General features: G+C 37.5%; 1 protein-coding gene across 1 annotated transcript in view; it reads right to left on the bottom strand.

Moving 5' to 3' along the window:
* Positions 1–15,796, bottom strand: part of LOC126191504 (calcium and integrin-binding protein 1-like) — a 45,158-nt gene extending 29,362 nt beyond the window's left edge. Inside the window, exon 1 of the mRNA XM_049932394.1 lies at positions 15,664–15,796. Within this exon, the coding sequence (XP_049788351.1) occupies positions 15,664–15,714 (51 nt within the window). The 5' untranslated portion in view covers positions 15,715–15,796. The remainder of the gene's footprint in view (positions 1–15,663) is intronic.
* Between the last annotated feature and the right edge of the window lie 11,072 nt (positions 15,797–26,868).

Genomic DNA, 26,868 nt, shown 5'->3' with positions numbered 1-26,868 from the left:
TGGTATGGACCTTCACTATACTGTTTCCACCTATCTGCTCTCTCCTCCATGTTTAAAAATGGAATTGCACTGTCAACACTGACATTTTTCATTTTAATTTCACCAGAGGTTGTTCTGACACTTCTATAGGACTATGCTGAATCTGTCCTAACAACCAATTCTTTTTTGGATTCTTTATATTTTACTTGCAGCCATTTTGCTTTTGCTTCATGCACTTCTTATTTATATCATTCCTAAAGACATATATTGGCATATTTTCATTATTTTCTGAGCATTTTTGTACAATCCAATACCCGATTTCCTTATTAGGATGCAATTATGAAATGCAGTCATAAGTAGGCCTAAATTCATATCAATCTATACTTTTCATAATATTATTGTTATTCCACCCCATGGACTTTCCATTGTTTAAAATACCATATTAGGAATACAAAAAAATGTGTGAAGCTAAATGCACTGTTGAAAAGGATATGAACAGGAAAGAGGGCTAAAAAATCAACATTTGGTTTATAGTGCAGCATAAACAAATGTATACATAATTTAGGGCAGTTTCACAACTTTCAAATCATACTCTCTAATTTCTCATGCCAAACAGCATTTAATAGGATGACAGACATACAAATTTCATCTAGAATAGTTCTGATTGAGGGCACCTTGTTACTTGTATTCAGCTATGTTTTGACCCCAACAGTAAGATTCCCAACAAGAATAGAAGGGCATGGTGCAACAGCAACTGATAATATATTTCAAAAGTCAACTGTCTTCCATTAAATAAATGTGAGCCGCATAATAAATGGCTTATATGACCACAAAGGTCAAATGGCAACAATAAAGCACCCCTATCAATCAAGTACATGCCTAACTAAGAAAGGAAACTTCAAATTACAAGAAATTGTAAATGATTACTCTATTACATTATTTGGGGAGAATTTATAGGAGAAAAAGTGGGAAGAAGTGCACCAACGACACACAGTAGATGATAAATTTAATTATTTCCTAAAACTATGTTTCCAACATAATGAACACAGTTTTCATTTACAACAGAAACATTTGCAGTGGAAGCCAAGAAAAATGATGAACAGCTTTTGGGATTAAAATTCTTACAAGTAGTAGAGAGGGAGCTCAGTTTATTACAGAATCACCATTTAAAAATTGATTACAAGCAATAGTTCAATTCTTTCAGCATGCCAGCAAAAACATATGAACAATGTATAATGCATAAAAAAGTCTAAGAACAGAATAAGGACAATCTGGGGCCTAATTAGGTACAAACATACCCAATAAGGCAAGTGACATTCAACTACCAGATGACAGAATAGCAAGGGAGATGATACAGAATTCAAATCATTGGCTATTAAATCAACTTTTCCTAACAGTAGCTGAAAACAGGAGGACAAAAAATTGGTCCATCAAAAGCAGATCAATTAAACGTGTTTAGGCAGGCAATGCATACTCCACAATCCTTACATCACTAAAATGAAGAAACTCTTCTAGCAATTATCGTATCTTAGGCAAAGTAGGCCTAGTAAAATCTTATGCTGATTTCCTGAAAGACTGGAGATGCAGAAGTAGCACCAATGTACAGAAGTGGAGACAATCATGTGATCTCTCCCCTCGTTGTGCTCTCTCTCTCTCTCTCTCTCTCTCTCTCTCTCTCTCTTTTTCAGAATTTAGCTTACAACAAAATACTGTAACATTTCTGGGCACAATCTTAGGGAGTTCACTTTGGCTTCCATAAAGGCTTCTCCACTGAGATGGCAATACGTGAACTTACCGACTCCATCTTAGTTGAGCTAAACAAGAAAAATTACACTGCTAGCATTTTGGGTGAACTTACAGGTCCTTTGACTGTGTGGATAATAAAATGTGGTATCCTATTATGGGTCTTTCCCTTGTATAGGTGGTATCTTAACAGAAAACAGAGGGTCACATTAACAAATGAAATGACAAACAAGATTAGATTATGAAGTGGGAAACCCTTAAAGATGGTGTGCTGCAAGTTTTGGTGCTGCTTCTTCCTGTTACTGGTCTACAAAAAATATGTACTTGGTACGGAGAAGGTTTAAAAGCTGTAACATTTTCCAACACGAATAAAGAAAAATAAATAAAAATAAAATTCACTACAGAGGCAGCCAGGAGAACAATGTAACAGGCTTACAACTGGTCCACAGCCAACAGCATAATCCTTAATCTTTACAAAATCTTGTGCAGTTCCAGACTTATAAAAGTGACAAGTACCATAGATAGATTTTTAGATTAATCATGTGGCAACTACGAATCACTTTAAAAATACAAAATACAATATAATGTATACATAATTAACAAATTTACAGACATACTATTCATATAATTTATCGTATCTGCTTTAGTATCCAAGAAGTCTGAGGGGTTTCCTGGGTACCAATTTTGAGGGCACTCTTCCACACTGTGCCTTACAACCAATCTCAGAAAGCCACAGGTGTACTCTGCAGTGGTAGTCTTTCTCAACCTGGACAGTAGGTCAACTGTATCTCCTGTGGTTGTTCCAGATTCTGTCCTCTGGGGCAGATCAGGTTCCAGTGATCTGTTGTTGTCATGGAGGAAGCTGTGGGGGAATATTATTATAGCACTCTTTCCTCCAACCATTGTTGAGATCAAAGTTATGGTCAACCCGGTTGCTAGCTGTTCTGAGTTGGGATGCCTGCAGTGGAGCATGTTGCAGATTTTCTTATGCTCTCTGAGAAGGTTATCCTTTCTTCTTAGGTTAGGTGGTGGAATGCGACTCAGATCAGGTAGCCAGAATACTGGAGTGGATTTGATTGTGCCAGTAACAATATGCATTATTTGATTTAGTTGTGTGTCTACCCATAGGTGCCCATATGATATTGTGTGTGTGGGGGGGGGGGGGGGGGGGAATTAGGCTTGCAGTATTTTTAATATTTTGGAAGATGAATGGTGACCTGTAAGTATCCATAAAAAAATTTCGAGTTATGACCCTGTTAGGAACCTACGTAATACCAACTTTTAAACCAATTTCTTGAAAGAAAAGCACCTGACTACACTAATTTTTTTCTTCTTCATTTGCCTAAGAGTTGAGGGGGAGGGGAGCACAGCAAGACCCCTCACCACCTTGCCCCTGGGCACAGACATCCTTGTATCTGTCAGCTTCATGTGGCTGCTGTTTACCCAGACAAGGCTGCAATACTCTGCCACTGAGGAGAGTTGGGTTGGTTGGGGAAGGAGACCAGACAGCGAGGTCATCGGTCTCATCGGATTAGGGAAGGATGGGGAAGGAAGGCGGCCGTGCCCTTTCAAAGGAACCATCCTGGCATTTGCCTGGAGTGATCTAGGGAAATCAAGCCACTGAGTAGACAAGGCCAAGGATGGATGATCATAAATTCATAAGGCTGAATCGGCTCAACCCTGTATTGTACAACATAACTTCTGCAGATCATTTCTCAACCTCAATTTAGCAACAGCCTTTGTTAGACACTGTTTAAGCATAAATCCAAAGTACCACGGATATTTGTTATGGGCCAGACATTTACCTTCAAAAAGTAAATCTAGTTCTTGGTTGGCTACTATATTACTCAGATGAAAGCAATGACATTCAGTTTTGTTAGGTTTCAGTTGACGTCCCCATTTACATAAGTACTGTCCTACTTTACTTAGATCTTATTTTTAATTTATGTGTGGTAAACTTGATTTGTTTGTGCTGTGTTGCTATCACCCAATCATCAGCATGAAACTTCAAAACTTCCTGGGCCGAGTGGCTGACAGATCTGCAATATATAAGCTAATTAGTAGTGGGGGTAAGGCTGTGCCTTGAGGTGGGCCATTGTTGAGGGTCTCCTAGTTACCAGTTGTGTTAACTGAAATGGTCTGTCAGTCAGAATATTGCTAAACAGTTGTGCTTTTCTTCTGATGGGTAACTACATAATGCATCTAACAGATGACACCCTACCTCCACACAGTATCATAAGCTGCAGACAGATCAATAAATACAGTAGAAGTTTTTAATTATTTCTGTGAGTCAGATTTTATTTAAATTATTAGTGAAAGCACTTGGTCCATACAGCTTTGAAATCTGGCCAGTTCAACAGGAATCTTTGTAAGTATTCTGCTATGTATGTTATACAGCTATGCTGTTATACAGCAGTGATTTTTATGCCGTACTCAGGACGATAACACTGTAAGTTTGAGGTTTACTGTTGGGTTTATGTTGTTGTAAGATGCCAATGATTCTAATCTGTTTCACAAGTTTTTGAATGGGTCCTGTTCATAGAATGTTGGAGAAAAATTGTGTTAGCCTTGTTTTAGCATAAGGTATTTATCACAGTGAAGGAGGAGTTCTGGATGCATACTGTCAAAATCTGGAGCTTTATCTGATCCATTGTCTTACAAAGCAATTGAAATATCTTCAGGAATGAATGGGAGACAATATGGGCTATGATGTGGACCTTCTGCCATTGCGATTCTCAGTTCTTGCTTCACCTATATGGCATGAGATTGGAAAGTAGGTGGTTTAGATCTTGAGATGATATGTGCAATGACAGCATTCAGTTTTATGAGGTGGTTGTTGGTTATTACTTGATTTGCACCTCCATAGTTGTGTAACAGTGAACAGGCATTTCTACTTGATTGACGGAAGTCAAGTTTTTCAACAGTGCCCAGCAATTTCTGGCGTGTGTAGTGTCACGATTATGCAGCAGTTTGTCTGCTATTTCCTGCTCTCCAGTTGAAAGGAAGGCCTTGTGCAGTTTCTCGCCCTCTGGTCACGCAGGAATCCACTCCTTCTGGTAGCCTCCGGGAATAAACTTTCTTTGTATGCTTAACACCGTATCCCCAAATCTTCCACAGTTATTGCCCAGGGAGGAATAAATCTTAAGAGGTTATCAATCTTTTTAGAGAAGTCAGACCAGTTTGCTTTCAGAAAGTTCCAGCGTGGTTGGGAATGGAATTTACAAGTGAGATTTATAAGCCTGCTTCCAGTATTACTGGGTTTCGCTGACTGTGTGGGAAGTCATTCAGAATTCTACATGCTGTTGTCAATGGCTGGTGGCTATTGTTTGAAGGTATGAAATATAAATTAAGATTGTCCTCTTGCCTCCATACAGCTGATCTAAAGGTAGATCAGTCCTTAGAATTAAAAATTAGGTGGAAATTGTGATGATCTGCCCAGGAAATTACAGTTTCTCCACTGGAGTTATACTTCCACTGCTCATAATGGCTGTTGAAATCACCTGTGTAATTAGCTGAGTGGAGATGTGTGTGAAGGACTTGCGATGGCCACTAGTTCTGATAAATATTGGCAGTTAGATCTGCTTATGCTCTCTACATTGATCTGTAAATTTCTAGTACTCCATTCAAAATATCTAGCTGTTTGCTCTTTAAAAAACCCCTGTAGATGTTAGGAGCAATGTATTGTGCAGAGATCAAGGAGCTGGATAAGGCTACATGTCAAAAACTGAGGTGGCTTGAGCATGAGCACTTGTTAACGAATAAGCTCAGCTTTGCTTGTTTTGGCACTAATTCTTAGTTTATTGACCTTCTGCGAGGACTGCTAGCAAAATTACACTTAGTTCTGTCCTATGGCATAATCTTCCGAAGCACTGCAGGAAAAAAAGCAATAACATTACGTAAAGTTGTTGAACATTTTCCAGATGTCAATTCAAGCACTATGGATGTTTGACAATCACATGCCAATATGTGTACTACTAAATGGCGTTAATGGTTAATAGCAAGAGTGAATTTAGGATGAACTCAGCAATTCACAAACACAATATGCTAAAAGCAGAAATAATTTCCCCATATAGACTACACATCATTATCTATGGTTCACACTTGAGTTTTATATTTTGATGCAAAAGTCTACAGCAAGCTGGTCGTGGGGATTAGACAGAAAATTAAAAAAATCCCAAATATTAAAAAAAAAGTACGAGAATGAAGGTTCCCACAAATTACTACAACCAGTCACCTTTTGTTACATTACATTAATACTTGTTCCATGCATAATGAATTCAACATTTCATAATGATGTGTAATGTGTCAGTTTAACCTAAGTTTTCATGGCACATTTTTTTCCAGTTACTACTTCGCAGCTAAAAGTTCATCTACCGAGTAGAAGGAGTTCTCATTCAGAAATTCTTTTAATTTGTTTTTAACTGCTGGTTGGCTATCTGTTGGACTTTTAATGCTGTTTGGAAAATGACCAAAGATTTTTGTGGCAGCATAATTCACCCCTTTCTGTTCCAAAGTCAAATTTAACCAACAACAGTGAAGATCATCCTTTCTTCTAGAGTTGTAACTATGTATTGTGCTATTATTTATGAATTGGGATGGGTTATTAATAAAAAAAATATTCGTAGGTGAATATATGTATTGCGAAGGTACTGTGAATATCCTAAGTTCCTTAAATAAATGTCGGCAAGGTGATCTTGCCCTCCCAGGGAACACCACCTTATAGTAGGCACCTTCAGTGCCAGGTGGGAGGGTTTGCATGCTTCGTTGAAGTTGAAAGCTATGCCATCAGTAGCATAGCCACTGGCAGGGTCACCCAAGCTGGATTGGTCTCGACAGAGGAGCAAGACAAAGTGTGTCCCACAACATAGGGCAGGGAGGGCTCTAGAAGTGTAGTGAAGCCAGCTTCCCTGGAGGAGTAAGCCTTATACATATTCTGGTCCTCCAGGTTGGGGGTTGGGCATGGGGTTAATAACCCCATACTGTAAAAAAAAGAATATTACGGAAATTCAACAGAAGCCTCGGAAACTGGACGGAAAGCATGTATCACGACCCCAGCAAAGGAAACGGATAAAGGATCCAACAGTAGCATCATGGAATGTGAGGACAAAGCTTCAGCTTGGAAAAATGAAAGAAATAGCCAATGAAATTTTAAAATTCAAATATGATATCATAGGGCTACAGGAAATAAGATGGCAAGGGACAGGAAATAAGATGGCAAGGGAATGGGCAAATAGATAAACCTGAGTACTCATTGGTATATAGTGGACCAGAAGAAAGAACAGGCCAACTTGGAACAGGGTTTATAACAACTAGGGAATTTAAGAAAAGCCTTCTAGAATGTGAACCCATTAATGAAAGGATGTGCAGACTCAGACTACGAGGGAAATTTAGGAATATATCAATAGTTAATGCACATACACCAACAGAGGGAAAAGTATGCTGCACAGTACCTAAATATGACCTGAAGCTAGTAATAGCTGATTTTAATGCAAAAATAGGGAGGAATGACCATCCATATGGAGTTTCTGGAAAATATTCACTTCATATAGAAAACAACAAGAATAGATACTTACTATGCCAATTCGCAGCAAGGAATAACATGATTATTAAAAGCACCTGCTTTCCACACAAAAGGATCCATCTGGGTACTTGGAAGTCTGCAGCCAATGCAGTAGTCACTCAGATTGACCATATTGTAGTGATTGCACACCACTCCACGTCAGTTACGGATGTAAGGAGCTGCAGAGGACCAGACTGTGATTCAGACCACTTTGTGATAAAATCAGTCTTGAGAGAGAAACTGTCACCAACAAGTGGCAACAGAATAGGAAAGATGATGAAATGGAATACAGACAAACTGAACATCCCTGATGAACTACAAAATTACCAAATAACACTAAGCAGAAAGTTGAGGGTTTGATGAAGATTGCCGGTCAGCAATAGAGGAAAAGAACAGGGCAAGAACGTGCTACAGAGAGAAACCAGAAATAATGTGGGACAATATAGAGAATTAAGGAGAAGAGCTAACAGATTGTGCAAGAGAAAGAGAAGAACTAGAAGAATTAAAGGAACAGAGTGAAATAAGAAAGTTCTATGATGCCATAGGCAAAATGAAGAACAGATTCCAACCAAAACCAATGGCCCGTTCCAGTAAAGATGGGAAAATGATAAGGGAGGAAAAACAGATAGTGGGCAGAGTATTTCAAAGATACACTAAGCACCAGCATAGAAGATGAAGAGAGAGCCATACAGGAGGAAGGAGTGGAGCTGGAAGTAGACAATGAAACCAATGAGGCAAGAAAGACAACACCATAAGAGGTCTCCCAGGCTCTGCACAAGTCAAAAAACAATCGAGCCCCTGGGGAAGACAACATAATTGCTGAATTTATAAAAACTGGTGGTGTGGCTGTAATAAACGAACTGCAAACTTTAATATCAGATATCTGGGAAACAGAAACTATGCCAGGTAATTGGAATAATAATCCCCATTTATAAGAAAGGGGACAGAACAGCATGTGAAAACTATAGAGGTAGAACACTCCTAAGCACAGCTTATAAGATCTTCATAAGTATATTAAATGAAAGGATACAGAAGTGTGCAGAAGGCATAATACGGGAATATCAGTGTGGCTTTTGACCAGGAAGAGGAACAACTGATGAAATATTAGTGATAAGACAAATGATGGAAAGTTCTATGAATATGATATAGATCTGCATTTCCTATTCATCGACTTCAAACAAGCCTTTGACAGCATAAATCGGCAAGAACTACACAGAGTACTGAAAGAAGTTGGTATATGTGCTAAACTAATAAGACTAATCAGAATGACAATGGCAAGAGCAAAAGTAAAGGTCCTTAGCAGAACAAGTGACAGCTCTGACTTTAATAAAGGTGTGAATCAAGGTGACAGTCTCTCCACTGTCCTATTAAATATAGCCCTGCATAGTGTAGTAAATAAAATCAACAAAAGAGGCACCATATTTATGAAAACTAGCCAGATATGTGCATACACTGATGACATTGCTATAGTAGGAAGAAATATTCATACACTCCTAGAAACATACTGGCCACTGGAAAAAGAAGCCTTAAAAACTGGCCTCATAGTAAATGAAAACAAAACAAAATATATGGTAATGTAACAATCTGAGGCCAGAAGAACCACTAAAAACCTAAACATCAATGGGAAATGCTTCAAAGGAGTGTCCTCTTTTAACTACTTGGGAGCCCAAATAACAAATGATAACTTTATTGGAAAGGCTATACAGGAAAGAATATTAACAGGAAACAGAGCTTACATTGTAAATATGCAACTTTTCAAAAATAGCCTTGTTACAATAAAAACTAAACTTCTAATATATAATTCCCTAGTCCATCCAGTTACCACATATGGCTCAGAGGTATGGACGTTGACAGGACACGATAAAAATGCACTAAGAACCATTGAGCGGAAAATTCTACGCAAAATCTATGGGCCAATAAGGGAGGAAGGTGGCTGGAGAATACGCTACAATGCCGAATTACAGGAGTTAATACAACACAGGGACATAGTAAAATTGGTGAAATCACAGCGAATACGATAGCTAGGACACTTCGAGAGAATTGCAGAGGATAGAATTCCAAATAAAATGATGAAATGTGTGATCCATTCAGTTAGGCATAAAGGGAGACCTAGAAGAAGATGGATCAACGAGGTAATAATGGATATCACCAGTATGGGAGTCCGGGGGTGGAAAAGAGCAGCAAATAACTGAGAAGTGTGGAGGAAGATTGTTGGAGAAACCAAGGCTCACCAAAGGCTGTAGTACTACTGAAGAAAAGGTAATCTTGGGTAGGCTCCAGCTGTTATTCAAATTACTTGCTTTCATGCCCCTCCCTCCCCCCCCCCCCCCAAGAACCTTGCTGTTGGTGGGGAGGCTTGCGTGCCTCAATGACACAGATAGCCGTACCGTAAGCGCAACCACAACGGAGGGGTATCTGTTGAGAGGCCAGACAAACGTGTGGTTCCTGAACAGGGGCAGCAGCCTTTTCAGTAGCTGCAGGGGCAACAGTCTGGATGATTGACTGATCTGGCCTTGTAACACTAACCAAAACGGACTTGCTGTGCTGGTACTGCGAACGGCTGAAAGCAAGGGGAAACTATAGCTGATATTTTTCCCGAGGGCACGCAGCTTTACTGTATGATTAAATGATGATGGCATCCTCTTGGGTAAAATATTCTGGACGTAAAATAGTCCCCAATTCGGATCTCCGGGCAGGGACTACTCAGGAGGACGTCGTTATCAACAGAAAGGAAACTGGCGTTCTACGGATCGGGGCGTGGAATGTCAGATCCCTTAACCGGGCAGGTAGATTAGAAAATTTAAAAAGGGAAATGGATAGGTTAAAGTTAGATACAGTCGGAATTAGTGAAGTTCGGTGGCAGGAGGAAAAAGACTTTTGGTCAGGTGAATACAGGGTTATAAAAACAAAATCAAATAGGGGTAATGCAGGAGTAGCTTTAATAATGAATAAAAAAAATAGGAGTGCGGGTAAGCTACTACAAATAGCATAGTGAACGCATTATTGTGGCCAAGATAGACACGAAGCCCACGCCTACTACAGTAGTACAAGTTTATATGCCAACTAGCTCTGCAGGTGATGAAGAAATTGATGAAATGTATGATGAGACAAAAGAAATTATTCTGGTAGTGAAGGGAGACGAAAATTTAATAGTCATGGGTGACTGGAATTCGATACTAGGAAAAGGAAGAGAAGGAAACGTAGTAGGTGAATATGGATTGGGGCTAAGAAATGGAAGAGGAAGCCGCCTGGTAGAATTTTGCGCAGAGCATAACTTAATCATAGCTAACACTTGGTTCAAGACTCATGAAAGAAGGTTGTATACATGGAAGAAACCTGAAGATACTAAAAGGTTTCAGATAGATTATATAATAGTAAGACAGAGATTTAGGAACCAGGTTTTAAATTGTAAGACATTTCCAGGGACAGATGTGGACTCTGACCACAATCTATTGGTTATGAATTGTAGATTAAAACCGAAGAAACTGCAAAAAGGTGGGAGTTTAAGGAGATGGGACCTGGATAAACTGAAAGAACCAGAGGTTGTACAGAGTTTAAGGATGAGCATAAGGGAACAATTGACAGGAATGGGGGAAAGAAATACAGTAGAAGAAGAATGGGTAGCTTTGAGGAATGAAATAGTGAAGGCAGCAGAGGATCAAGTAGGTAAAAAGACGAGGGCTAATAGAAATCCTCGGGTAACAGAAGAGATACTGAATTTAATTGATGAAAGGAGAAAATACTAAATGCACTAAGTGAAGCAGGCAAAAAGGAATACAAATGTCTCAAAAATGAGATCGACAGGAAGTGCAAAATGGCTAAGCAGGGATGGCTAGAGGTCAAATGTAAGGATGTAGAGGCTTATCTCATGAGGTTTAACATAGATAACGCCTACAGGAAAATTAAAGAGACCTTTGGAGAAAAGAGAACCACTTGCATGAATATCAAGAGCTCAGATGGAAACCCAGTTCTAAGCAAATAAGGGAAAGCAGAAAGGTGGAAGGAGTATATAGAGGGTCTATACAGGGGCAGTATTATGGAAATGGAAGAAGAGGTACATGAAGATAAAATGGGAGATATGATACTACGTGAAGAGTTTGACAGAGCACTGAAAGACCTAAGCCGAAACAAGGCCCTGGGAGTAGAAAACATTCCATTAGAACTACTGACAGCCCTGGGAGAGCCAGTCCTGACAAAATTCTACCATCTGGTGAGCAAGATGTATGAGACAGGCGAAATTCCCTCAGACTTCAAGAAGAATATAATAATTCCAATCCCAAAGAGAGCAAGATCAGTTTGGATTCCATAGAAATGTTGGAACACGTGAGGCAATACTGACCCTACGACTTATCTTAGAAGAAAGATTAATGAAAGGCAAACCTACGTTTCTAGCATTTGTAGACTTAGAGAAAGCTTTTGACAATATCGACTGGAATACTCTCTTTCAAATTCTGAAGTTGGCAGGGGTAAAATACAGGGAGCGAAAGGCTATTTACAATTTTTACAGAAACCAGATAGCAGTATAAGAGTCGAGAGGTATGAAAGGGAAGCAGTGTTTGGGAAGGGAGTGAAACAGGGTTGTAGCCTCTCCCCGATGCTATTCCATCTGCATATTGAGCAAGCAGCAAAGGAAACAAAAGAAAAGTTCGGATTAGGTATTAAAATCCATGGAGAAGAAATAAAAAAACTTTGAGGTTCGCCGATGACATTGTAATTCTGTCAGAAACAGCAGTTGAACGGAGTGGACAGTGTCTTGAAAGGAGGGTATAAGATGAACATCAACAAAAGCAACAGAAGGATAATGGAATGTAGTCGAATTAAGTCGGGTGATGCTGAGGGAATTAGATTAGAAAATGAGACACTTAAAGTAGTAAAGGAGTTTTGCTATTTGGGGAGCAAAATAACTGATGATGGTCGAAGTAGAGAGGATATAAAATGTAGACTGGCAATGGCAAGGAAAGCGTTTCTCAAGAAGAGAAATTTGTTAACATCGAGTATTGATTTAAGTGTCAGGAAGTCGTTTCTGAAAGTATTTGTATGGAGTGTAGCCATGTATGGAAGTGAAACTTGGACGGTAAATAGTTTAGACAAGAAGAGAATAGAAGCTTTCAAAATGTGGTGCTACAGAAGAATGCTCAAGATTAGATGGGTAGATCACATAACTAATGAAGTATTGAATAGAATGGGGGAGAAGAGGAGTTTGTGGCACAACTTGACTAGAAAAAGGGATCAGTTGGTAGGACATGTTCTGAGGCATCAAGGGATCAACTATTTAGTATTGGAGGGCAGCGTGGAGGGTAAAAATCGTAGAGGGAGACCAAGAGATGAGTACACTAAGCAGATTCAGAAGGATGTAGGCTGCAGTAGGTACCGGGAGATGTAGAAGCTTGCACAGTATAGAGTAGCATGGAGAGCTGCATCAAACCAGTCTCAGGACTGAAGACCACCTCCTCCACCACCACCACCACCACCACCACCACCACCACCACCACCACCACCACTACTTTTTCTCTTGATGATGAATCACCCCACAATATGATGGCATATTAAAACAATGTATGAAGATAGGCATAGCAGGCTAACTTACTGTTATAGTTATCACCAAAATTTGCAACTGCCCTAATTGCATATGTATTTGAACCTAATCGTTTCAGCATATGATCAATGTGTTTCTTCCAATTCAACTTCTCTTTAGTGCACAAAGCCAGAAAGTTTAAATATTTTGCCTTAGCAATAGACTTTTGTTCGAAGTACATTTGCCAATGGTGTTATGCCATTTACTGTACAGAATTGTGTATACTGTGTTTTCTCAAAATTCCATGGGAGTTCATTTGCAGAGAACCACTTAATTTTCTGAAAGACATTATTTACAATTTCCTCACCTAATTCTTGCTTGTTGGGTGTGATTACTGTAATTGTATCATCAGAAAAAATAGCTATCTTTGAATCTTCATGGACATAGAGGCAAAGAAATAAGAGACCCAAGACTGAACCCTGTGGTACACCATTCTAGATACCTCCCCAGTTAGAAAACTCTGCTGATTTTTGCATACTATCTGTATTGTTAATTTCAGCGATCTGCAGTCTTCCAGTTAAATATAAAAAACTATGTTTGCACTGTCCCACTCATACCATAATACATAAGTTTATCTATAAAATTTCGTGATTCGCAGGCAGAAGCCGTTTAGAGATCACAAAATATCCCAATGTTTGATGTTCGGTTATTCACAGAATTTAATATTTGACCAGTAAAAGCATGTATAGCATTTTCTGTTGAAAAGCCTTTCTGAAAAGCAAAATTACATTTTGTTAGTACTTCATTTTTACAAATATGTGAAGCTACTCTTGAATACATTACTCTTTCACGAATTTTGGATTAAGTTTTCAGACATGATATTGGGAGGTAGTTTTCACATCGGACCTGTCCCCTTTATTAAGTAATGGTTCAACAACAGCATATTTTACTCTGTCTGGAAAAATGCCCTGTTTCAGTGAGCTAGTACACATAGGGCTGAGAATCCTACCGGTTGGGAACAAGCTTTTAGTACTCTGTTGGAAATGCCATCAATCTCATGCAAACTTTTACTTTTGGGTGAATTTATTACTTTCCTAATTTCAGTAGAAGAGGTGGGTTGAATTTCAATTTTATCAAATTGCATAGTCACTGCCTCTTCCGTATAAAGTCTTGCATTTTATAATGAGTAGCTGGATCCTACTTTCTGTACAACACTTAAAAATGATTAATAAAAATATTTTCTACTTCTGACTTTTTGTTAACTAACTTTTCATTGAGTCTGATAGAAATACAGTCTTTCTATGCTCTTGGTCACCCAGTTTCCCTTTCAACAATATTCCAAATTGTTTTAATTTTATGATCAGAGGTGCTAATCGCAGACATAATGCACATAGGCCTACTTCTGGACTTTTGCATAATTTCTTTTCATATGGTGTAGTAGTTTTTATAAGGTTTGTTTCTGGATGATTACTCCTAGTTATAAGCTGTATTTCCCTTTTCTGTTTAGGGCCTACAATATTTTTTATTCCTTTAGTAAGTCATGGCATTTTAGATGTTTTCTTACAATTATGTTTCACTGTTTTCTTAGGGAACCTTTTCAAATATACTCAAAAAGGTATCAAGAAATAGGTTAAATTTTAGATTGACAATGTGTTCCTTGTACATCTCATCCCAGTCTAAATGCTGCAAGTTTTCCCTAAAATTTGAAATTGTTAAATTATTATCTTAACACTATTTTGGAGGACTGTTTTGTGTTATTGTATGGAGTTATGTCATACACTGTAACTAGAGCCTGTGCATCATAATTAGACAGACCATTTTTAATAGGAAAAGTTTTTATTTGATTAAATTTATCTTGGACTGTAAAAACATTATCTAGATCAGTGTGCTGCTTTCCTGTACCACCCGAGTACGAAAATCAATAAATGATGTCAAACTGAAAGAACTAAGTAATATTTATCATACTTCCTATTGGACTGTTTCAGAAAATCTACATGGAAATCCCTGCAAACTATAATTTGCTTCCATCTGTCTACAGTTACTATCACAAAGAATCCAATTTTTTCAAAAACAGCTGAATATTTCCCAATGGGGACCTACACACAGCTACAATTATAAAAGTACCATTATTTGGACTAAGTTTGTTAATTATTCTTTTATATTTATTTACCATTGCCGGTTTCAAGTCACCTGGCGATTTATCATTATATGATACATAGCTAAGTGATTCGAAACTGGCAATAGAAAATAAAAAATTGAAGAAGGAAACAAAAGGATACTCAGTGCAGTAATTACCGGGAACCTTCGGTCGTCGCAGTCGCTTGTTCACATCCATAATGGATAAAAGTTTTCAAATGAAAGAATACTGCGTTATGCACTCCTATCACAATTTCTCAAAGTATGTTGACTCGGGAAAGTAAATTCCGCATTAACTCCATGACAAAAGCTCTAGGCTTATCCAGTAGGGCATACACAATATAAACAGCTGATAATTAATAGCCGATGAAAAAAAAAACAGCGGCCGAGTAGGACAGGAATGGTAGTCATATTTTTTTTCCAAAGTAGTTTTTTTTCTCCTAACATACAATTAGTAAGTAATTTAGAATTAGCATACAGTCACCAATCTGAATACATTAGCGCTCGTCATAATTTGTTGTTAGCATGAATTAAGTAAGTCAACAATCATTGTTTCCCCATGTTAATGCATAACTTGATTCGCTACACATTCGTGTAAGCTCTCCTTCGCGATGGGATTTATAGAAGAAGATGAATGAAAGAAAGGAATGAGTTACTTAAAACTGTGCACATTTATCACCACACCGCTCAGCGTATCTGAACTATTTTTGTCCCATACTGAACTTTTTACCTGATAATCTTGCAATTCTTCTTCTGTGAACTGGCTTTTCCCCTGCCCCATCCTCACATCCACCGAAAAACCACACCTTTCTCCTGTACCACGTATCTGTCAACACATGCTTTCTAATTGTTTTCACCTACAATTCAAACTTCAAAGACACTACAACAGTTGTTGACAGCAAACCAAAGATCTTCTTGTGGTAATAAACAGCATTCTGTTTATTTTCCCAGTATTTTCGTATTACTTCTGTATGAGAGGACATTATTATAGCCCATATTCATGAAGCTAAATTTTACGCTAAAGATTATCAGGAAATAAAATTTAAAAAAAATGCAAATGTGATCGCACAATAACAGCAATACCAGCAAGAATGAGGCACCGTTCCACTTGCTGCTGTGTGGCGTTGCTGGACCGCTATGAATTAATGTTAAAATCTTTATAAAGTGTTTAAAATAATTTCGTTTCTTTATTGATCACCCAGCATACTGCCTGCGAAATAAATTCAAGGGGACGCAGCCGCGAGCTAACACAACATTTGGATGATGTACCTCATCGCCATTAGTAGGAGTTCTGAAGCTACTGAGGTGTCAGCTTTTTTCATGTCTTTTTTTTGCTGATGAGCTCTATACGACCACTTAAAAAATCCCTCCTCTCTCGGGGGAAAGAAGGCAGCCCACTGTAGAGCATTAGCTTGGATGTGTTACTGAGGTTTTCCAATTTATTTCTGTTTATTGTATTGCCGCTGAAAGCAGTTTTTACCTTTGCTTCTAGTTGCGTCGAATATACAACATACAGATTCAGTATGCTTTATAATATAAGTTGTTTCACACTTGACGAAAGGGATGGAATGGAACTTCAAAACGTTCCGAAACATATTTCAAATGGCAATGTTCACACAGCTCGTCAATGGGATGGAACGGGTCATCAGTGTTAATGGTTCTTGCTGAGAAAGTTTTACGGTGACGCTGATGAAATGAGCGGTGCCGTCGCCTGTTAACATCGGAAGTTAACATGTTTTCATCGTGCTCGCACGTGTAATAGTAGTGGGTTTTGCGCTATTGCGTCCTGTAAGACTTTATTTTAAATTTCTGCTTTGTTTTCGTGACACTCTGCAAATCTTCCATAACAACTTGGATTTTTTTTCCATTGAGTCTTCTTCCATAAAAGAGGCCAGATATCTGATAGCGAAAAATGATTTAGGTTCTACAATAACTGGATGCAGAAGAGCACTCACTGTGTTTAAATAAGAACAAAAATCGATAAAGCAATTTTCATTGAACAACATTTTTACAGCAATGAAGTATCCAGGTTATTGATGGAAAAATGTGGTTATTTTTGTCATTATTTGGTACTTAGAAAAAAAACACAATGTATAGTCTTAAAAATATAGTGTGATGTGTTCGAATGTATATATTTTCGTTAGCAAATAAATGTCGTTGTTTTGAAATGTTGGACGAAATTTTTCTTCTTATTTCATTTCTCAGCACTTTAACACAAAAACTTAATCAAGAACTGCCCATATGAAGTTTGCCTCTGTCATTAACAAATTTTATTATTGATCGTTCCACAATTCCGATATTATATTCCTACTTTAGCATCATGGAAGGTGACTCATAACCTCACTTTCACAATTCGCTACAGGGCTAAACAAAGTGATATTGTGTTGACGATCCATCAAGTGTGAACACACCATTATTTGACAGTGATGTTGCCTGCCACTTCATTCCCTTCTGTTAAATGCTACATGAATCAGTCCTTAGTCTTAACCATAAATTAAAGAGTTAATAAAATTAATTTTTAGAGTGACTGTGTGTTAGTCACAGAAAATCTTCATAACATGAACTGCAGCAATTACAGCAAGTAGCGACGACAGCTAGCTAAATAAAAAGATATGAACTACTATAGACTCTAACTACTAGGAGCCATATGGTTAGCAAAAGAAAGATTTTGTTGAAGAGCAGACAATGTATTTAGAAAATTTTACCTTAATCATGTAACCTCCAGTTCCAAAAATTATATAGTTGTCAATAATTCCACTATCCAAACATTATCAATAACATCCATCATCATACATTTCCTTGACTATTTTCTTATAGACACATCATTTCATCTTACTTTATATTGTGTGTCCTACCAACACAGAGTCTCCATTAAGAAAATCACGTCCATACACTTCCCCATCCCCTCGCTAACTTCTAGTCTGTCCAACCACAGAATCCCTTGCTGAGGGCGCAGAGCGCTGTTAGTGATATTAACACAGTATATAGCGCTGCCAACATACAAACAGGCTACTTACAAATGTTTTGATTTCTGGATCATGATGCTAAGAGCCATATCTTCAGGTGAACATATATTAGAACTAAGGACTAAGGACCCAACATTCGCTGTTCAGTAAGAGACATTATGCAGTCACTTACCCTGTTCTGCAACTGTGTACAGACTGAAGAAAAGGCTCTGTACACCGTATTGGACTGCAATCCATGCATCCGGCTGTTTTTTTCAATGAGGTTCCAAATTCTGAGCTTTTTAGCTCTATCGTTGTAGTTAAATGATCATCTGATGATGTGTACCATGAACTGGTAACGATCTAAAAAAACAGATTAAAGACAGCTGAAGCAGTTTATTAATACCGAAGATAAACGTTATCTACCTGCTTACCTGTCTGTCTTGTTGGTGTGTGGGGCTATGCTGAAGAACGAACATAGATTGTTCAGCGATTCACCTTAACATTACAGCTGCTGGCCGCTGTTATGCGTCTGCCATCAAGCAGATCTACTAGCTAAAGGTAATTTAAGCCGGAGAAGGTGATTGTAAAGCCTACCAGGAAGAACAGAACCAAACATTTTAAAGTTTATCATGGAGATCTGGTGACCACTAAATTCCTGGCTTGACAAATGATATTATCCCTTCGACATAGTGTGTGCCTGGCACCATAGCGCAAGGAGCCAACATGGAAAGACCATACCATTTCCTGGGTATTCTGCGTGAAGTTATGGAAAACAAGATCTGAAACTTACTCGTACTAGTATCACTCTGTAAAGGTATTTTCTCAGCCATGCAGATCTCTAAATACAGCAATTCGAACGCTGTACCTACCAGAAAACAGTACACTGATCCAAAGGCGCACATAAGAAATTTTGTAGAAGAGGGGGGAGGGCTAGACCAAACATGTTAAAAACTTATACAATACTGACTTTCAAATCGATTTGTTGAAACAGAAACACCTGAATACACTATACTTTCTCATTTCCCTGAGGGTTAGGGGGCGGCCACCCATAGGTATTGGGGCCCTTGCAGTGGGTATTCAGCGTGAGAATAATACTCTGATGATCCAGAACATTACGACGACATGGTCTAGCGGTTCTAGGCTTTCAGTCCGGAACCGCGCGACTGCTACGGTTGCAGGTTCCAATCCTGCCTCGGGCATGGATGTGTGTGATGTCCTTAGGTTAGTTAGGTTTAAGTAGTTCTAAGTTCTAGGGGACTGATGACCACAGATGTAAGTCCCATAGTGCTCAGAGCCATTTGAACCATTACGACGACATGCTTAATAGCTTGTTTGTCGGTCTTTGGAACGAAATACATCACTGATTCAGCGTACCAAGTATCTGACAGTTCTTTACTGGGTTTGTAGAGGTATGTGGCATTAGACATTTAGCGTAAATAATGAGCCCCTGATGTGTGAACGCGGCGATGGTGCCCGATAGCGACCTGGATGGATTCCATAGAATTTACATTAGAAAAATGTGGCCGCGGGGAGAGGCTGAGTGGTTAGAGGCGCCATGTCACGGATTGCGCTGCCCCTTCCGCCGGAGATTCGAGTACTCCCTTGGGCATGTGTGTGTGTGTGTGTGTGTGTGTGTGTGTGTGTGTTGGTGTTAGTATAAGTTAGTTTAAGTAAGTTTAAGTAGTGTGTAAGTCAAGGGACCAATGACCTCAACAGTTTGGTCTCTTAGGAATTCACACACACACACACATACACACACACACACACACACACACACACACACACACACACACACATTAGGAACAAGTGATCGCGCAGACATCAACGTGAGTTCTCTACAATGCTCCTCAAACCACTGTAGCACCTTTCTGGCTCCGAGACATGGACAATTAGACTGCTGGAAGATGACATGGCCATCGAGGAAGACAACAAGCGTGAAGGGATGCAAGTGGTTCGCGGCTGTCAGCGTGTCTTCGATTGCTACCACAGGTCCCATGCAAGTGCAGGAGAATGTCTCCCTTAGCATAATACTGCTCCCATCAGCCTGTGTCTGTGTCACGCTGGACGTTTCGAGTCATCTCGATGACGACGCAGAGTGTAGCAAAAATGTGAGTCACCCAAAGAGCCGTCATGTTTCCACTGATCGACGGTCGAATCCCGCTGGTCCCGTGCCCACTGCAATAGTAATTGACGATGTCGTTGGGTAAACATGTGAACACATATGAATGGTTTGCTGCAGAGCTCCATGTTCAACAACGCAGGATGAACAGTGTGCTCCGAAACACTCTGCGTGCACCAACAATGTGTTCTTTCGCCAGAGATTCCACAGATCACCATCTTCCCGTAGATGCTCACGACAGCATCTCGTTAACATTTGACCAGCTTAGCCATTTTCGAAATATGTGTTCACGGGCTCTGAGTAGTAATAATCTGGCCTTTGTAAAAGTCTCTCATCTCAATGGATTTCTCCTTTTGCAGCCCTTATCTTGGCTAGGATGATCCCTCGTCCATGTCAGCTCTGCTTACATTCCTTGCCGTAGCGCCACCAGGCGACCACCAACATCGCAGCGGGCAGTGGTCATAATGTTCCTGCTGATCAGTGAGTTACGCATTCAGAGGACGCACTGTACCCTTACCGTCTAGTCATAACTGGTAAAAATTCTTCTTCTTGTTATTATACTTCTTTCCTGCTTTTTATTTGCGTTATCCCATTTCTTCGCGAGGTCGGCATGTTATACGGGTTGTAGCAATGGTAACGTTGTTGGTGGTCGGAGTAGTAAGTGGGCCACTTGAGCGCAGTTGCAGATATTTTTTTAACGCATCCATCATTGTCTTATAAACTACTAGACTGTGCACACTAGCTACTAAAATTTTTTATAAACGGATTCAAACCATAATTTTTTTAAAATTTTCAACTAAAATTCTGTGCTGTGAATCATATGTCAAATTCTTTTTACCATACATTACCACATACATAAGCGTATCTTTCGGAATTTTATCAGTAAAATTTGCACACAACTTCATTGTAGTTTTATGTGTAGCTAATACATTCATTCTTCTAGACGTATGTATAACATAGATAGGATAATTTTCAATAAAGCTGAATGGACTCAAATTAACATCACCATTCAATTGTGTAGTTCTCTTAAAATCTAAGAAAGCATCATAAGTTTTTAAATAATTATTTGGTGGATCTAGATTCCACATTTCTTGAGGAAAAATCTCACGTTTGCCATTTTTAATATAGATATTCTGTAATTTAACATGATCGAATAAGGAAGAGTCAATGAGCTAATATTCTACACAACAAACTCTAGATCATGAAATTCGTTATCATTATTTATAGTTCTCTCCATTCCTTTCTATTTTAGTTTAATTTCACCATCTTTAAAAAATTGTAAGTCCCAGTTATCTATTATTTTATTGAACCTTTCTGGCAAAATAATTTTAATTTTACTATAGAGCTCTAGACAAATTTTATCACTATATCTAATTTTTAAAAATTCACAATCAGTAATGTAATAAGACACATTTACATCAAGCTCACTAATATTTTCAAACAGATTAGAATTGCTAGTATTATTGAGCTTCTTTAGTAGATTGTCCATTTATATAGAACAAAATTTTATAATCGTTTAAATTTTTATTCTACATAAATATGACTAATGTATGGGATGAATTTAAGTTTGACATCTTTGTCGACAGAAGTAATAATCCAAGAGAGAAACAAGTTGAGTGAAATACTTGCACAGAATATGTTAAACAATCATTAATTATAGAACACTTGAGAAGTCAGAAGCATACTAAACATGTTAGTGCGTTATAGAGAATTTAGAAAGAAGAATACAAAAAGTACTTTGATAACTATGAGGAAACAGATATAGAAATATGAGAGAAAATAGAAAATTCCAATTCTCTCTTTTGTATGACAGTAAAACAAATAGTAGATTCTAATTTACTGATTAATAATTTACCTACAAAATTACATTAAAGCTTATTCGTTATTTTTAAAAGTTTATCATTCTATAACTAAAAAGTTAGACATCTTAGAATACAACAAAATGGAACTAACTAATTTATTCTATTTGTATAAGGCATGTGGTATGAATTTTTCATTTACATTAGAAGATATAGATAATTTTTAGTATCCATAAGGCACTGTATCATAGTTATCTAGAACAATTCTTTTATCATACTGAAATGAAAATTCTTTCTTAACCTGTTTCTTTACTAGAATTTTAGTATCAACATCTCTGGTTATCTGATTGTATTCTAAATGTATCTTTTCTTTCGCTTCATTCTCAATTAATCTGATCATAGATGCGCCATTAAACTTTTGAATATTTTTGTAATTTAATGTGAATCCTTTGACCTTCATTTCTGTCTTTTTATCATTTTTCTCATAATAATAACTTTTTGGACCTGTTGAAGCCCAATCTGTAATCCAATTATTTTCCAATTCATCTGTCCATTCACCTAACATACAACCTGTTTCCACAGTATTTGTACCATCATCCACATATACTACAGAATCAGTATCGAAATATATGACATTTTTTCCTAATTAATCTAACATATCATACAATCTAAGTCTTGCATTTGATGCAGTGAATGCAGCTATAAAGATATTCGTAGCAGCATTGTTTTCCACATAATAATCTTTGAAATTATACCTCACCTGAACCATTTCATCTGGTAATAAAATTTACATCTATGTTAGCTAATCGATCATCCAACAGTATCTCATAAAAGCGTTGGTTACATATTCTGTTTGACTCATGTTTTGTCTTTGTCCAAATTTGCCCCATAATGAATTCAGACAGATCTTAGCAATAGCTCACTTTCCAGGATTTTCTTTTATTCTATCACGATCCAAGTCAATATCCAACTTCTCTTTAACTGTTTTGATCTATTCTTCATTACTTTCAAAATTATGTGAACTAGTTTCTAATTTTATTTTCATAAAGTCTTTCACATAATTTTTAAACAGCATATTGCTTTTATTTTTAAAGTCCCATACTTCATAAACTTCTAAAACTTTATATCCTTCTTCTAAACCTTTTTAACTTCATCTGTTACCCACGTTCCAATGAAACTTCTTTCTTCATCACTGTGATTGCATTTACATAGCTGTTCTTCTGCACATTTGACACACAGAGGAAACAATAGCTTCCATTTCTATAAATTTGCATGTGTACAGGTAAAACTGGATGATACAATCTTGTAGGAGCCAATAATTTACATTTTGTTAACCCATACCAATTTTTAGAATAATATCTTGGTCTATGTATTTTCCTTGGATGTTGTTCAGGATAATAATCATAATATTGCACTGTTGGATAAAGACTACATACATAAATATATTTTATTTTTGAGCTAATACCATCTGCTTTAGCTCTTAATTTTATTGCATTTGTTTGTCCACCATAAAATGTATCTCTTGGATTCAATGGTTCAATAATTTCTGGTAACTGTTTAAGCTTTTTATATTCTCTTGAGTTCACCCAATCACATTCACACATTTCCACTAAATTGTATCCGGTATTTCGTATTTCTGCACTTCTTCTCAATGTCTTTTGATTAAGATCATCCATCGTATCCTTATTTTTACTGTTAATTGTTTCACTTTTAAAACATTTTTACAACCATGCCAGAAGCAACCATGATATTAATAAACAGTATTAGTTGCTTTATCAAATCCATCTACTTTTGCTCCTGCAATTCTGACTTCTCCATCATTAAGAGCATGTGAGATGTTGCTGTTATTTAAACTATTCAACCAAGCTATCGATTGTTTACTGTAATTCTCCTTCTGTTCTTTATCCAATACAGCGACTGTATTTTTCTGTAAATATTTCGATCTGTAAATTGCCATACAAATGCCAGCAGTTGTTAAATAACAGAATGGATCAATGTTAGCAATTTCCAGAAACTGTTTTCTTAATTCTAAACAACCTCATCTTAATATATCTCCATCAGAATTACAGTTCTCGTTAATTTTTTTCTTCATATTAAACACATAATTTTCTTTAACTCTGAAACTGTGTCATTTGAGAAATGCTTCTCGATCTTTTGGCTTCATACTGTCAACACAATAATATTCAGTATCAGGACTCGGTCCTATATAGTTTTCATTTGCTGGCGTATTGAATAAATGTGGGAAGTAGCGTTTCTTCAATTCTTTCAAATCAAAAGTTTTTGGAAAACTTCTAAATGGACCTTGTACAAAATTACTGCTGTCTATAATTTTTATGCCTAACTGTTTGATCTCCAATAACATTAGTTTAGTTACTGTATAGATGGTATACGACCTTACTGTATTTTCAACACAGTACTTCAAAATGAATTATGAATCATAACCTTTTGCGTAGTGTGCTATGAATGTGTGATAACTGTTCTTTTGAGATATCATCCACTTACAGAATTCATCACTTGTCTTAAATTTATAAACAGTATCACCTTTAAAATTGTGAACAATTACAAGGTTTGGAATGTGTGTTCCAGTTTCTTGCGTTGCTTCATAATCAAACGACATGTATCTCTCACTATAAGTACAATTCACTTTCTTGGGAAAGCCTTTTTCACAACATTTAAACTCTCTACCACCAACTATTTTATTACACACGAAGCACTGGTAAATATAAAAATCTCGGAATTCTCCATTAACATAGCAACCTTCTTTATTACAATTTGGGCAACCTTGCACTATAAATTCATCACCAAATTTTCTTTCACAGATACCACCTTTTTGCAATACAGGTTGCATATAACATTTATGATTTCCAGTTTCCACTACTTGTTGAGAATTTCTACAAAGTTCAAAGCCACATTTATGTTCTTTAGATCTTAAATTCCAATCCCAAAGAAAGCAGGTGTTGACAGATGTGAAAGTTACCGAACTATCAGTTTAATAAGTCACAGCTGCAAAATACTAACGCGAATTCTTTACAGACAAATGGAAAAACTGGTAGAAGCCGACCTCGGGGAAGATCAGTTTGGATTCCGTAGAAATACTCTCAGACTTCAAGAAGAATATAATAATTCCAATTCCAAAGAAAGCAGGTGTTGACAGATGTGAAAATTAGCGAACTATCAGTTTAATAAGTCACAGCTGAAAAATACTAACGCGAATTCTTTATAGACGAATGGAAAAAGTGGTAGAAGCCGACCTCGGGGAAGATCAGTTTGGATTCCGTAGAAATATTGGAACACGTGAGGCAATACTGACTCTACGACTTATCTTAGAAGAAAGATTAAGGAAAGGCAAACATACGTTTCTAGCATTTGTAGACTTAGAGAAAGCTTTTGACAATGTTGACTGGAATACTCTCTTTCAAATTCTGAAGATGGCAGGGGTAAAATACAGGGAGCGAAAGGCCATTTGCAATTAGTACAGAAACCAGATGGCAGTTATAAGAGTCGAGGAACATGAAAGGCAAGCAGAGGTTGGGAAGGGAGTGAGACAGGGTTATAGCCTCTCCCCGATGCTATACAATCTGTATATTGAGCAAGCAGTAAAGGAAACAAAAGAAAAATTCGGAGTAGGTATTAAAATCCATGGAGAAGAAATAAAAACTTTGAGGTTCGCTGATGACATTGTAATTCTGTCAGAGACGGCAAAAGACTTGGAAGAGCAGTTGAACGGAATGGAGTGTCTTGAAAGGAGGATATAAGATGAACATCAACAAAAGCAAAACGAGGATAATGGAATGTAGTCAAATTAAGTCGGGTGATGCTGAGGGAATTAGATTAGGAAATGAGACACTTAAAGTAGTAAAGGAGTTTTGCTATTTAGGGAGTAAAATAACCGATGATGGTTGAAGTAGAGAGGATATAAAATGTAGACTGGCAATGGCAAGGAAAGCGTTTCTCAAGAAGAGAAATTTGTTAACATCGAATATAGATTTAGGTGTCAGGAAGTCGTTTCTGAAAGTATTTGTATGGAGTGTAGCCATGTATGGAAGTGAGATATGGACGATAACTAGTTTGGACAAGAAGAGAATAGAAGCTTTCGAAATGTGGTGCTACAGAAGAATGCTGAAGATAAGGTGGGTAGATCACGTAACTAATGAGGAGGTATTGAATAGGGTTGGGGAGAAGAGAAGTTTGTGGCACAACTTGACTAGAAGAAGGGATCGGTTGGTAGGACATGTTCTGAGGCATTGAGGGATCACAAATTTAGCATTGGAGGGCAGCGTGGAGGGTAAAAATCGTAGAGGGAGACCAAGAGATCAATACACTAAGCAGATTCAGAAGGATGTAGGTTGCAGTAGGTACTGGGAGATGAAGAAGCTTGCACAGGATAGAGTAGCATGGAGAGCTGCATAAAACCAGTCTCAGGACTGAAGATCACAACAACAACAACAGATCTTAAACAAATCTTTTTACATCCTTCACACTTGTAAGCTGTATCACAGACTTGTTGGTGATTGTTCAAGCATTCTCCATTATAACAGTATCTATTACATTTCTCACAATAAATATTATTTTCTTCAATTTCATGTTCTGGTCTTTTGCATAATAAACACACTTTTCGATCTATTTTACATCTATGTTTCTCCTTGTTGTGATACGGTTTCTTGCATTTATCACAGAAATATGATGATCCTATGAAAGCAAACATACTGTTAATTACATCAAACTGATTGTGATCTTTGTACAGATGAATCTTGATTTCTTTCTCAGGACCACTATAGATAATTGCCTTAAAATTTTCAGTGCATACTATATTTATTTGTATATCCAACAATTCTTCAATATTTTTAATGTCTTCTAAAGTAAATCGTTCTTCATTGTATTCACCCAACTGATTACATAATATATTAGTTCACTCTTTCTGTAATTTGTATTTATCTCCTTCTCTGATTTTCTTAATCTCATTTGTACTTAGTTCTCTTCATAATATATTATTTGTTTGGTATGTCAAAGCCACAATTACAGCTCTAGGACAACACAGATTATCATCATTTTTAATTCTTGTGATGCAT

This window comes from Schistocerca cancellata, chromosome 6 (assembly GCF_023864275.1).
Source record: "Schistocerca cancellata isolate TAMUIC-IGC-003103 chromosome 6, iqSchCanc2.1, whole genome shotgun sequence".
NCBI lineage: Eukaryota > Metazoa > Arthropoda > Insecta > Orthoptera > Acrididae > Schistocerca > Schistocerca cancellata.
Note: the sequence above shows the minus strand (reverse complement) of the source record. Positions and strands in the feature narration are given on the sequence as shown.